The sequence below is a fragment of the Schistocerca piceifrons genome, chromosome 1 (genome assembly GCF_021461385.2).
Source record: "Schistocerca piceifrons isolate TAMUIC-IGC-003096 chromosome 1, iqSchPice1.1, whole genome shotgun sequence".
Classification (NCBI taxonomy): Eukaryota; Metazoa; Arthropoda; class Insecta; order Orthoptera; family Acrididae; genus Schistocerca; species Schistocerca piceifrons.
Window position 1 is genome coordinate 997,441,234 of NC_060138.1, and position 13,449 is coordinate 997,454,682.

The following is a 13,449-nucleotide window of genomic DNA, read 5'->3' on the forward strand; positions in this document are numbered from 1 at the left end:
CATAGCGAGTAAGCACTGCCCTATTTTCTAATCATGTCGTATTTCCTGCATGTTCCCTATTACTAGAGTTGCGCTCTACCAAACCTACGGTTCGGTCGTTTTGGTGGAATACATAAATAACGTAAAAACTGTAGGGTTGTCGATGGTATTGGTAGCATTGGTAGGGAAAGAAAGAAATGAATTTGTGAGAAATAACCTGGAAGCTGACGACTTCTCTTTGTTTTTCGTTTGTTTTGCTCATAATTAGAACAGTACATAGTTCAAATGGCTCTGAGCACTATGGGACTTCACATCTGACGTCATCAGTCCCCTACAACTTAGAACTACTTAAACCTAACTAACCTAAGGACATCACACACATCCATGCCCGAAGCAGGATTCGCAAAGGACACCCAGAACACATGATCGGATATCAATATAACTTCGTACACGTAAATATCGTCAGCGGTTATGTAAATGATTAGAGCTCCAGTTCCCTGTGACATGCAGAGCGGCCACCAGAATGTTTTAGTGTTGGTCGTGTTTAGTGCTGTTACCAGGCCCGGTAGAGTACATAAGGAGCGCGAATAGCGTCAGATGTTGAATTGTTACTGTGGAGGACACGAAGATGCGCGTACTCGTATGAGACAGATTTATCAGGACCTGACATATTTCGAAAGGAACCTCATTGTGGAACTCTGTTTAGAGGGCTAGTCTAATCGTGCAGCATCCAGATTTGTGGAACATGCGGATGTGACAGTTGCCTGATGTTGGACGGCGCGGTATCGTGACGGCAGGCATACTCTTCGTTAAGGTTCAAGTCGACGACGTCCGACCACCACAAGGGAGGATTGCCTACTGTTCAGAAAGCACACCATAATTCGTTCACATCTACGCCTCCCGCACGAGAATAAGTAATAGACTCCCTGTAACATCGTGTCACACCGCACCATTGGTCGGAGACTAGTGGTAGCTGGACTAAGGAAGTACTGCCTAATATGTAGGCTGCCCTTAACTCTTGTGGTTTGACATTGTGTTCAGCGACGAACTGCAGTTTTACTCTGCTCTGAATGCGAGTATGGTGGCGACCTGGGACGAGGTTCCATTTTTCCAGTGTTTCGGAGAAGCATAGCGGTATTACTCCTGGCATCATTGTGTGTGGAGACCTCGCGTATGACTCCATTTCATGGCTGGTAGTGATTGAGGGAAGGTCGATGGTTCACCGGCACGTCCTGAAAGACCGTCTCCTTATGTGTTACCAATCATGTGACATTATAATTGTGTCATTTTTCAATAGGACAAAGATCGTCTACGCATGGCACGTGTCTCTATGAACTGCGTGATGTTGAGATACACGCATGGGGCAGCAAGGTCCGTACATCTGTCGGCAATGGAATATGTGTAGGGTCAGCTCGCACTTAATCCAATATCCAGGATAACAGTTTTGGGCCATCTTTCCTCATTAGAGGATGCAAATGGTGTACGACGTCCTTCATAACCGAATCAGTGCGTACATCCAGGCCACAGGAGATGCAACGCAAAACACTGATAACTATGTGATCAAACGTGTTCCGACACCTGGCTGAAAATGACTTACAAGTTCGTGGCGCCCTCCATCGGTAATTCTGGAATTCAGTATCATGTTAGCCCACCCTTAACCTTGATGACGGCCTCCGCTATCGCACGCATACGTTCAATCAGGTCTGGAAGATTTCTTGGGGAATGGCAGCCGATTCTTCACAGAGTGCTGCACTGAGGAGAGGTATCGAAGTCGGTAGGTGAGGCCTGTCACGAAATCAGCGTTCCAAAATATCCGAAAGGTGTTCTATAGGATTTATGTCAGGAGTCTGTGCAGGCCAGTCTATTAAAGGGATGTTATTGTCGTGTAACCACTCCGCCACAGGCCGTTCATTATGAACTGGTGCGTGATCGTGTTGAACGATCAATCGCCATCCCTGAATTGCTCTTCGACAGTGGGAAGCAAGAAGCTCATTAAAACATCAATGTAGGCCTGTGCTGTGATAGTGCCAAGCAAAACAACAAGGGGTGCAAACCCCCTCCATGAAAAGCACTCCCACACCATAACACCACCGCCTCCGAATTTTACTGTTGGCTCTACACACGCTGGTAGACGACGTTCACCGGGCATTCGCCATACCCTCCCCTGTCATCCGATCGCTACATTGTGTACCGTAATTCGTCACTCCACACAACGTTTTTCCACTGTTCAGTCGTCCAATGTTTACGCTCCTTACACCAAGCGAGGAGTCGTTTGGCATTTACAGGCGTGATGTGTGGCGTATGAGCAGCCGCTCGACCATAAAATCCAAGTTTTATCACCTCCCGCCTAACCGTCATAGTACTTGCAATGGATCCTTATGCGGTTTGGAGTTCCTGTGCAATGGTCTGGATAGAAGTCTGCCTATTACACATTACGACCCTCTTCAACTGCCTGCGGTCTCTGTCAATCAACAGACGAGGTCGACCTGTACGCTTTTGTGCTGCACGTGTCCTTTCACCTTTCCACTTCACTATCACATCGGAAACAGTGGACCTGTGGATGTTTAGGAGTGTGGAAATCTCGCATACAGACGTATTACACAAGTGACAGCCAGTCACCTGACCACGTTCGAAGTCCATGAGTTCCAGAGAGCGCCTCATTCTGCTCTGTTACGATGTCTAATGACTAATGAAGTCGCTGATATGGAGTACCTGGCCGTAGGTGGCAGCACAATGCATCTAATATGAAAAACGTGTGTTTTTGGGGGTGTCCGGATACTTTTTATCACATAGTGTTCCCATGAACCATCCGCGAATGGAAATGGAGAAAAGGAGAGTGATGCGTACACTACTCTAGCTTACGGAGTGCGGAGCTAAATGCTGCAGAAAGCGAATGGATGATAAAGTAATACAATATTCTTACATTGTGGCTTGACGGTTCCCTATTCGACCAGTAAACCTAGAGTTCATGGGATAAATGCCTTTTTAGTCCTAGGATAATGCCAACGGCCGTATCACAGTAGTAACACCAGTTCCTGTCAGATCACCGACATGAAGTACTGTCGAGCTTGGCTTGGAGGGGTGACCGCACCGTGTGGCTGTACCCAGCGGTTTTGGTAAACTGGTTTCTCTCAGCCCTTGTGGGCCCAATTGAGGAACTGGATTCGTGATTTCCTGTCAGGAAGGTCGCAGTTCGTAGTAATAGACGGCAAATCATCGAGTAGAACTGAAGTGATACCAGGTGTTCCCCAGGGAAGCGTCCTGGCACCGCTGCTGTTCCTGATCTATATAAATGACCTGGGTGACAATCTGAGCAGTTCTCTAAGGTTGTTCGCAGATGATGCTGTAATTTACTGTCTAGTAAGGTCATCCGAAGACCAGTATCAGTTGCAAAGCGATTTATAAAATATTGCTGTATGGTGTGGCAGGTGGCAGTTGACGCTAAATAACGAAAAGTGTGACGTGATCTACATGAGTTCCAAAAGAAATCCGTTGGAATTCGATTACTCGATAAATAGTACAATTCTCAAGGCTGTCAATTCAACTAAGTATCTGGGTGTTAAAATTACGAACAACTTCAGTTGGAAAGACCACATAGATAATATTGTGGGGAAGGCGAGCCAAAGGTTGCGTTTCATTGGCAGGACACTTAGAAGATGCAACAAGTCCACTAAAGAGACAGCGTACACTACACTCGTTCGTCCTCAGAATATTGCTGCGCGGTGTGGGATCCTTACCAGGTGCGATTGACGGAGGACATCGAAAGCGTGCAAAAAAGGGCAGCTCTTTTTGTATTATCACGTAATAGGGGAGAGAGTGTGGCAGATATGATACGCGAGTTGGGATGGAAGTCATTAAAGCAAAGACGTTTTTCGTCGCGGTGAGATCTATTTACGAAATTTCAGTCACCAACTTTCTCTTCCGAATGCGAAAATATTTTGTTGAGCCCAACCTATATAGGTAGGAATGATCATCAAAATAAAATAAGGGAAATCAGAGCTCGAACAGAAAGGTTTAGGTGTTCGTTTTTCCCGCGCGCTGTTCGGGAGTGGAATGGTAGAGAGATAGTATGATTGTGGTTCGATGAACGCTCTGCCAAGCACTTAAATGTTAATTGCAGATTAATCATGCAGATGTAGATGTACTTTACTGAGAATTGGTGACTGCGGTCACGAAAACTGGCAACGGCCGGGAGAGTAATGTGCTGGCCACATTCCCCTCTGTGACCGTATTCAAGGAGGCCTATCGGCTGAGGATGACACGGTGGTCTGTCGATACCGTTGGATCGTCCAAGGCTTGTTCGAACGGAGTTTAGTGTTTTTTTTTTTTTTTTTTTTTTTTTTTTTAAGCATTACTTACGCCCCGACAATACTTATATGTGAAAAAGCTCCAAGTCGTGCCTGACTTGGGTAATCATTAATCAGGAGATTGTGTTACCTTGGTTGGTTGTGAATAACTGTTGATCAGAGCTGGCCAAGGTGATGAGTGGCTTCGCTTCTTTCTAATACCCAAACAGAAAGTTCTACACAGTGCCAGTTTACGCCCTCTCGTCACGTTAAGCGTGTCATGTGATAGGCAGGTGTCCGGTCTGCTCCTTCTTTCCCCGCCTTTCTTCCTTTTTTTTTACCTTCATGCAGCCGGTCATTACGATGTATCACAGCTGTGGTACTCCGACACGCAGATGAATTTACCCCGCCGCTGTGTAACAGACACCGCCAGCTGCCGGCCGCGCACTTCGTGCCGAATTAAAAACGCCTCGCGGCGCGTTTTTGCAGCCACTTTCTTATTTCCGCTAACAAAGGCCTGCCTCGTTAAACCCGCCATTAACAGCTGCCAATACGACTACTTTGGACCTTTTTTTTAACGTAGTGAAGGTCGTGGGCTATGCGAATGGCTGATGCCGCGTACTGGCTTTTGGCAGGGAAATATTCGCATGCCCTGCTGCAGGCATCCGAGACCACAGAGAAAAAGAACTAAATCTGCGTCAATCTCAGAAGAACGCACGGTGCCGACCGATCACTTCTTTATAGTCTGCTCAACGCCGTGGAATACGTGACAGACCACCGAGTTAACGAGAGTCCAGGCTTTGTTACTTGGTTATAAGTCTGATCTGTAAAATAGACAATAAGTACAGAAATTGCGTCCGTCTGGCCCAGTTTATTCATCAGATAAATCACGGGACAGGAAAATATGTTCGCTTGTTCGGATGACTATTTGGGTTTTCCTTTTTTAGCACACCCCTTTCCCGCCGGATATTGTTGACGTTCGAAACAGCTGCCAGTATTTCTTTAAGCAGCTTTTTGCGTATACTCATGAGGCTGGTTGGGTTTATTCTGGTTCTCACAACAAAGGAAAACACTTGACAGTTTGTCGGTCTGCTTGTGGATCGCGATGATCAAAAATAGTTCAAATGGCTCTGAGCACTATGGGACTTAACATTTGTAGTCATCAGTCACCTAGAACTTAGAACTACTTAAACCTAACTAACCTAAAAAGGGCATCACACACATCCATGCCCGACGCAGGATTCGAACCTGCGACCGTAGCAGTCGCGCGGTTCCGGACTGAGCGCCTAGAACTGCTCGGCTACCACAGCCGGTTCGCGATGATCATTCGGTTACAAGGATGGCTCATCCAAGAAAGTTTTCAATCTACAGTTGCATTTACAGTTATGCTTGGAAAGTTTCTGTGAAGTATATCCCACAATAGATATGTAGATATGCTTAGCGTTATTTTATTGCTATCATGAAGCACTTTTTTGGCTTCATTTATCTGGCTTCCTTCATTGACAGAACCTGGGAAAAAGCAGTTCTTTGTCAGACTTTGTCAATTTCATGATTGTAGTTCAGTTCAACAAATGCAGTAATTCATCAAACCAGCGTAAAGCTAACCCAATCATTCACAGAAGCATGCATCTTTTCGTGGCGAATGTTACTGAATGTCTCGAAATATGAAGATGTTGTTTTACAATCTTCCTTCCTTTTCTTCATTCTACTGCTGAACATATAATGTAAGAATGCAAATCATTCCATTGAAAAATATTCCACATATTTAACGTGTGAAAGAGCGGTACAAAGCAGCGATTGACAGCTATCATGGAGTGGAAAATCATATACCGACTTACATATAAGACTTAATTTATCAACCCATATTCAGCATCTGAAATTATCAAGATGCCAACCATATAAACCATCTTTTGCGGTTTGCGGTCACCAAGATTTAGTATCCTCCTGCGCATCACCTGGCAGCACGACACTTTGGAAGCCTACCTAATTGTGCTTTTAAGCTTTCTGTGTGTTGTGCTACATTGCTATATCCTGATACACGAACGATGGTGTTCCAAGGCACGGACGGGAATGGTAGTGTTGACGATTGCAAGCGATAGTTGCGGTACGCACATGCGCGTGCTTGAAGGAAGCGTATATCGTGCAAATTATGTCTCTCACTTGCTTATGCAGAATTTATCACTTACCACCACCATCAAATGGTTCAAATGGCTCTGAGCACTATGGGACTTAACATCTGAGGTCATCAGTCCCGTAGACTTTTAAGCCCGTCTCACACGGAGCAAGATTCGCTGTAAGTTTCCTTGCTGGCTCGCGCGACGGCTGCCTTGTGGGCTCCGTCGTCTGCTAGCGGGCTACCTTGCTGGGTACCTTGTAAGATTTCCAGGATGGGTCCGGTGCTATTTTTCTTGCAAGGTTCCCTGCATGCTACCTGCGTTGGCCAATCATGAGACGTTTCGTTTGTGACGTCAGACGCGGAATGCTCGAGCTGGAAGCCTTTGTTCATAGTTGCTTTTCTGCTGTTGTGAGGTGCGGTAGGAAGTTATTATAATTATAATTATTAAATAATGGCACCGCAGTGGTCCAAGGAAGCGATTGAAACTTTGATATGTGCTTATAGGGAAGGACAGTGTCTGTACGTCCTGAAAAGCGCAAATTATTACAATAAACACTTGCGTGCAGAAACACTCGAAAGAGTTGCAAGTGCCGTGTGTCTTGTTCGACCATATACGACGAGCGAGGAGTGCTACAGCAAAATGCACAATCTACGAACTCAATTTAAAGTGGAGTACGCCAAAGTAAAGTCATCGAAAAGCAGTGGCGCTGGGATGAACGACGTAAGTACAAAACTATGAATTTTGTGTTGAATGTAGAAACCTACTACTTGCAAAAATCGGACACATTTAAGACTATTTCCTAGAAATATCACACTGAATATTCAACCGATTTTTGAAAGCACATAATCTTGAATGGTAATGGATTACGATGTAGCTTTCCCACGTACATTTTACTATGTTAATATGAACTTACAATTTTTCAGATATGCAAACCATCTTTATGGTATTACGAGAAGTTAATGTTTTTGGCGGATCATTGCTTGCCACGAAAAAGCACAGCCATAGGCCTGACTCAACATTCCATGACTGAGGACAATGAAAGTGAAGAGGTAAGTTACCTATTTACTTAAGACAAAAACTGAATTTCATGGGTCTTAGACACATTACAAATGCAATTAGAATACTGTGCTCCACTGTCGTAGCTATTCATACAAAATCATATAGTGGGTAGTAGTTTTGTAAAATTACTTTTGAGAATGAGGTTATTCTGTTCGAAGCTATTTAAAGCCCGGTCCACACGCAACGATCTGTCTGCGCAGACATCGGCGCAGATGTCTGTACATGCAAAATATCGCTGCAAATGTGGTGTGTTCACACGACACAAACCCCAATCTACTACTCGCCCGCCATCTGTCAGTGTAGAAAAGAAATCAGTAACAAGCGACTACGCTCCCCGTAAACGTCAAAAATTTAATTAACTTATTTTGAAATATAGAGATGGAGGAAGTTCTGTTGTGGTCTGTGTTCGCAACTTGTGTTGCAATAAACATTTAGACCACCGCAGGAAACAGAGAGAGCGGTCAAAATGGTGTAGACAGTGGCTGCTAAAGCGAAAGCAGTTTTCTCACGTAAATTTACTGCGGGAGTTGCAGGGCGAACCTAACGACTGGCTCCGGACACTGCGAGAGGGCTGTACAAGCAATGATCACACGCACGGCACAGCGGACACACCAGGAACCGCGGTGTTGGCCGTCGAATGGCGCTAGCTGCGCAGCATTTGTGCACCGCCGCCGTCAGTGTCAGCCAGTTTGCCGTGGCATACGGAGCTCCATCGCAGTCTTTAACACTGGTAGCATGCCGCGACAGCGTGGACGTGAGCCGTATGTGCAGTTGACGGACTTTGAGCGAGGGCGTATAGTGGGCATGCGGGAGGCCGGGTGGACGTACCGCCGAATTGCTCAACACGTGGGGCGTGAGGTCTCCACAGTACATCGATGTTGTCGCCAGTGGTCGGCGGAAGGTGCACGTGCCCGTCGACCTGGGACCGGACCGCAGCGACGCACGGATGCACGCCAAGACCGTAGGATCCTACGCAGTGCCGTAGGGGACCGCACCGCCACGTCCCAGCAAATTAGGGACACTGTTGCTCCTGGGGTATCGGCGAGGACCATTCGCAACCGTCTCCATGAAGCTGGGCTACGGTCCCGCACACCGTTAGGCCGTCTTCCGCTCACGCCCCAACATCGTGCAGCCCGCCTCCAGTGGTGTCGCGACAGGCGTGAATGGAGGGACGAATGGAGACGTGTCGTCTTCAGCGATGAGAGTCGCTTCTGCCTTGGTGCCAATGATGGTCGTATGCGTGTTTGGCGCCGTGCAGGTGAGCGCCACAATCAGGACTGCATACGACCGAGGCACACAGGGCCAACACCCGGCATCATGGTGTGGGGAGCGATCTCCTACACTGGCCGTACACCACTGGTGATCGTCGAGGGGACACTGAATAGTGCACGGTACATCCAAACCGTCATCGAACCCATCGTTCTACCATTCCTAGACCGCCAAGGGAACTTGCTGTTCCAACAGGACAATGCACGTCCGCATGTATCCCGTGCCACCCAATGTGCTCTAGAAGGTGTAAGTCAACTACCCTGGCCAGCAAGATCTCCGGATCTGTCCCCCATTGAGCATGTTTGGGACTGGATGAAGCGTCGTCTCACGCGGTCTGCACGTCCAGCACGAACGCTGGTCCAACTGAGGCGCCAGGTGGAAATGGCATGGCAAGCCGTTCCACAGGACTACATCCAGCATCTCTACGATCGTCTCCATGGGAGAATAGCAGCCTGCATTGCTGCGAAAGGTGGATATACACTGTACTAGTGCCGACATTGTGCATGCTCTGTTGCCTGTGTCTATGTGCCTGTGGTTCTGTCAGTGTGATCATGTGATGTATCTGACCCCAGGAATGTGCCAATAAAGTTTCCCCTTCCTGGGACAATGAATTCACGGTGTTCTTATTTCGATTTCCAGGAGTGTATATATTTCAATGAATTCACTTACAAACTCTCGAGAACACTGACGAGTATCAGCCATTTTAATGCCCTGTGCGCACAAATACAAACACTAGACTGAACAAACAGCTGTTTCGCGCCAGATTTGCGGCGATCTCCTGTCCACACGCTCCAGCTTGTCTGCACAGATGTGGTTTGAACCCACAGATTTGAGAGGTTTCGCTTAAACCTCCAACTCCAACTTCCAGGTTTGCACACACCTCAGGTTGGTGCAAATCTTCTGTCCACACGCAACGATCTGTGATGTGCGCAGACATTTGCGCAGACAGATCGTTGCGTGTGGACGGGCCTTAAGAACCATAGTAAACCCTGAAGGGATTATTTTTTTAAATTTTTTAACCTTTTAAAATCTGGAGCAAAGTAGCCCTATTGTGGATTAGCCCTAATTTGCTTGTGGATAGGTGTCAGTTTTCTCTGTGGTTTTGATATGGTTTTATTTCTTCTGTATGAATCCCAGTCTTCATCTGAATTTCCTCATCTGCAATTTGTTCTTATGATAGGTCTTCATCACTAGAATAATCAAGCACTGCCTGGTTTCTTCCTTCTGTCAGGTTGTTTACTAGTACCTTTTACTGGTCCAGAAGCATTTTGTGACATTTTTAGCAAATGTTCCATTTGTTATGGATTACTGGAATTCTTTCAGATTTTGTGTGCATTGTAATTTGCATATTGGTGTGCTCTTGGCTTTTGTTTGCATTCATACCCACTGTAATAACACTAATATCTTAAGCAGTATTCCTTTCAATGTGTTAAGATTCGTCCCAAGTTGCTTCAGGTGTGAAAGACAGCAATGAAAATATTGTTGAGCTATTTTGATTAAATTTGTCAGAGGGAGAAAGTTGCCTCAGTTTCCCTGAAATTGGGGCAAAGAACACCCCCCCTCCCCCACTTTTATAATAACAAAATGTAATTTAAATAGAAGTTACCCCTTATGTAGTAACTGTCTCTTACATTATTTACAAAACTTCAGTATGCTCAACTGTTCATTGGGATGTTATGCATTTCATTCAGTTATAGTATTGCAATAAATTTCAGAACGTTTTGCAATTTACAGACATGCAGTCTCTCTTCTCAAAGTGTGGATATACAACCATCACCACATCAAAACATCGAAGGCTGTTATAGTCTTGATGTGGATGTGCTGAACGATGTATGCATTGGGGAACAATGTGGAGAAGCAGCAGCAGCAGCAACAACAGCATCACCACCACCACCACCACCGCCGCCACCTACCCATGCCACTCAAAGCAGGGATGGAAGAAGGAAGAGGCCTGGTGATGGGTACATGAGTGCTGTTGAGGTAATAGCTAATAAAATATGTGCCACCCAAGACCGCCAACAACCCTCGGCAGAGCTAACTATGGATAGCTGCATGATATTCATTGGTAACCTAGCAAAGGAAATCAAGAGCAATGAAATCAGAATGCAGTTAATAAGAGACCTTGTTAATGTAACAACAGAAGCAAAACTGAAAGATCTATAGATACAAATGCAGAACTCGAGTGAAAGTGGAATTGTGTAAGTTTGTGATTTTCATGATGTACAGAAAATAAATGGTATTTAAAATTATTTACTTTATTCCTTTCTTCCAAGTTCCCTTTAATTTACACTAACATCTTGGCCAACAATATCTTTATTTGTTGTGCAACATACAGTAAAGAAATATGCCAGTCATTGAATTATAAAATTGTCATTCCATAACTTCATTTATGTCATTTACTTATAGAACATCATTCCACTGCCATATGAAATACTGATAAAATAAACGTTTTTTGCTGCTGTAAGACTTCTATTTATCTCAAACCTGAAATTTTATGAAAGGCTTAAGAGAGAAAATTTAATTGTCTCTGAAAAACAAATTTCAGCCTTTTTTTCAGCAATGGTATGACTAGTTACAAATAATTAATCTTCTACTAATGACATAAATTCTATTGAGGTGAATTGATGTAGATATTTGTATAGTTCTTCTGAGATTTAATTTATACATATGTTTACAATGCTTTGTTGAACTGCTTTGAGAAGTCTGTTTTAAGGGTAACCAGAAACAAATGTGAGAAGTGTTATAAGGTCCTTTGTCCACTTACTGCTTCAAATTTAAAGGTAATATTTCTGCTAATTTAATCACAAATCAGTTGTTTAGCAAGATCATTTTTATGATTTATGTGCATATCCTCATGGAGCTGAACAGCAACTTTACCAACAGTAAACGCACTCTCAAACATTTAATGGAAATTAATGGTAAAAGTCTAATGACAGATGCAAAAAGGGAAATGTACATAAAGAAAGCTGTAGTGTTGACTCGTGAAGTTTCTAATAATCCTAATGCTAGCTGTACTACCAACATATTTCATATTAAACCATTTTTTCAGTTTTGAAAGCAATTTTCCAGGAAGGTAAATTAAATGCAATACTAAGAAATCAAAGAAACCTTTGTTCATGAAGTATCAGCATCTTCACAATAAGGAAGTGATGTATAAGAAATAGCTAGAATAATTATCAATACCAATTTCGAAATTAAACCGCTAATATTGTTACATTCGCTGCCATGGGGTTCCACTAGCCGAGGCAAAGCCTTGGCTATTTCTGCTAGTGGCCACATTGCAGTCAACATAAGAGACTGCCAAAGAAACCATATAAGCTATGTCTAGTAAGGAGAATTGTAAAATAGTTCAAAGAGTAAGTAAAACAGTACACTGATGCAGGAAAGAGGACATTTAGTGAAATAGAACTTTCTCATTGTCTGAAAGGAATGACTAAAGTAAAATCCCTGTAACATAATTATATACTAGCAAACCCAGAAATGCTGGATAATTGTAAAATGTGTGGGAATTGTATACACATCTTTAGCACCCCTCTCTCCCCATCTTTATCTTACCACTGTATGATCTTGAGCCTTGATTGGAATGTCTCAATATGAGTGAGTGCATCCATTGAGATAACTGGTATACAGGGTATTCTAAAGACTTCTGCTACTGAATTTTTGAGGACAATAATTTCAATGACATTTCACAATTTTAATCTGCATAGGAATAGAATTACAGAGTTTTCGAATCATAACCCACAAGTGCAACTGGCCTCTTTCCTGTAAATATGATTGCTATGATGAAAACTTAGCAGCACATTTGGTATACAATTTGATTATACATAAGTAGGAAGAATTATGATAGGGAAAACAACTTGCATAACGGTAGACATGCCAGACTATGTTGGTTGAAACACTGTGTGAATAGGTTAAGCTGTACATTTTCACAGCATAGCAATTTCTTTCTTGCAGTAACTTTATGCAGAAAACCTTAAGACATTTATGAAAAAGAGGAAAAATAGCCTATGTCAATATGAATGAGAGTATCAGATAAAAATACAAAACATATTGGTAAAGATCTTGCTATAGACTTTTGGTAACACCCCCACCCCCATCTATCCAGATGTTCATTAGACAGTGTAAAAATTTGAAGCAAATTACCCAAGTACTTTGAGATATTTTGTAACAACATTATGCAGACTTGCCTATGTAGTAGCATAGCCTGCATGAAAGCTTTGCACTGAACTGTACATTTAGATCAGGCTGTTTCACGAGAACAAATTAAAATATGCCGTTTTGAATCCACTCGATAGTAAGGATTTCTAAATCTCTGAGTAGGTAAATTACTTCAAGAGTATCACCCATAAATGCAGTAGTTGAGATATGTAGCTGATCATAGTATGAATTCCAAAAGAAGCATGTACTTATGTGACAAATAGTAGCAGCTGGAATCTTGTGATATCTAATGATATAATTGTATTTAAGAAATTGAATACAGTTAAAATATCCTGGGATATTTAAATAATACACAGAGATACAAGTTGTCTGTATGATAAGTAATTACAATAGGAATTTAACATGATAGGAAACAGGAGTAAAATAAGTAGTAACATTTTTAACCAATTCTGTTTATGCATTGCATTTGCCTATTAAAATTTAACAACTGTATCAGAGAAATACATAATGTGACACACTCATGAATGAAGTCGGCCATGGCATTTTAGACACATCATCCCGGTATTCACCTTAGTGACAAG

At 43.4% G+C, this 13,449-nt stretch overlaps 1 protein-coding gene across 1 annotated transcript; it reads left to right on the forward strand.

Moving 5' to 3' along the window:
* Positions 1–7,079: 7,079 nt before the first annotated feature.
* Positions 7,080–10,873, forward strand: LOC124777070. Its single transcript, XM_047252347.1, has 2 exons — positions 7,080–7,102; positions 10,445–10,873. The coding sequence occupies exons 1-2, from the start codon at positions 7,094–7,096 to the stop codon at positions 10,871–10,873; spliced, it is 438 nt and encodes a 145-aa protein (XP_047108303.1). The 5' UTR covers positions 7,080–7,093.
* Positions 10,874–13,449: the final 2,576 nt, after the last annotated feature.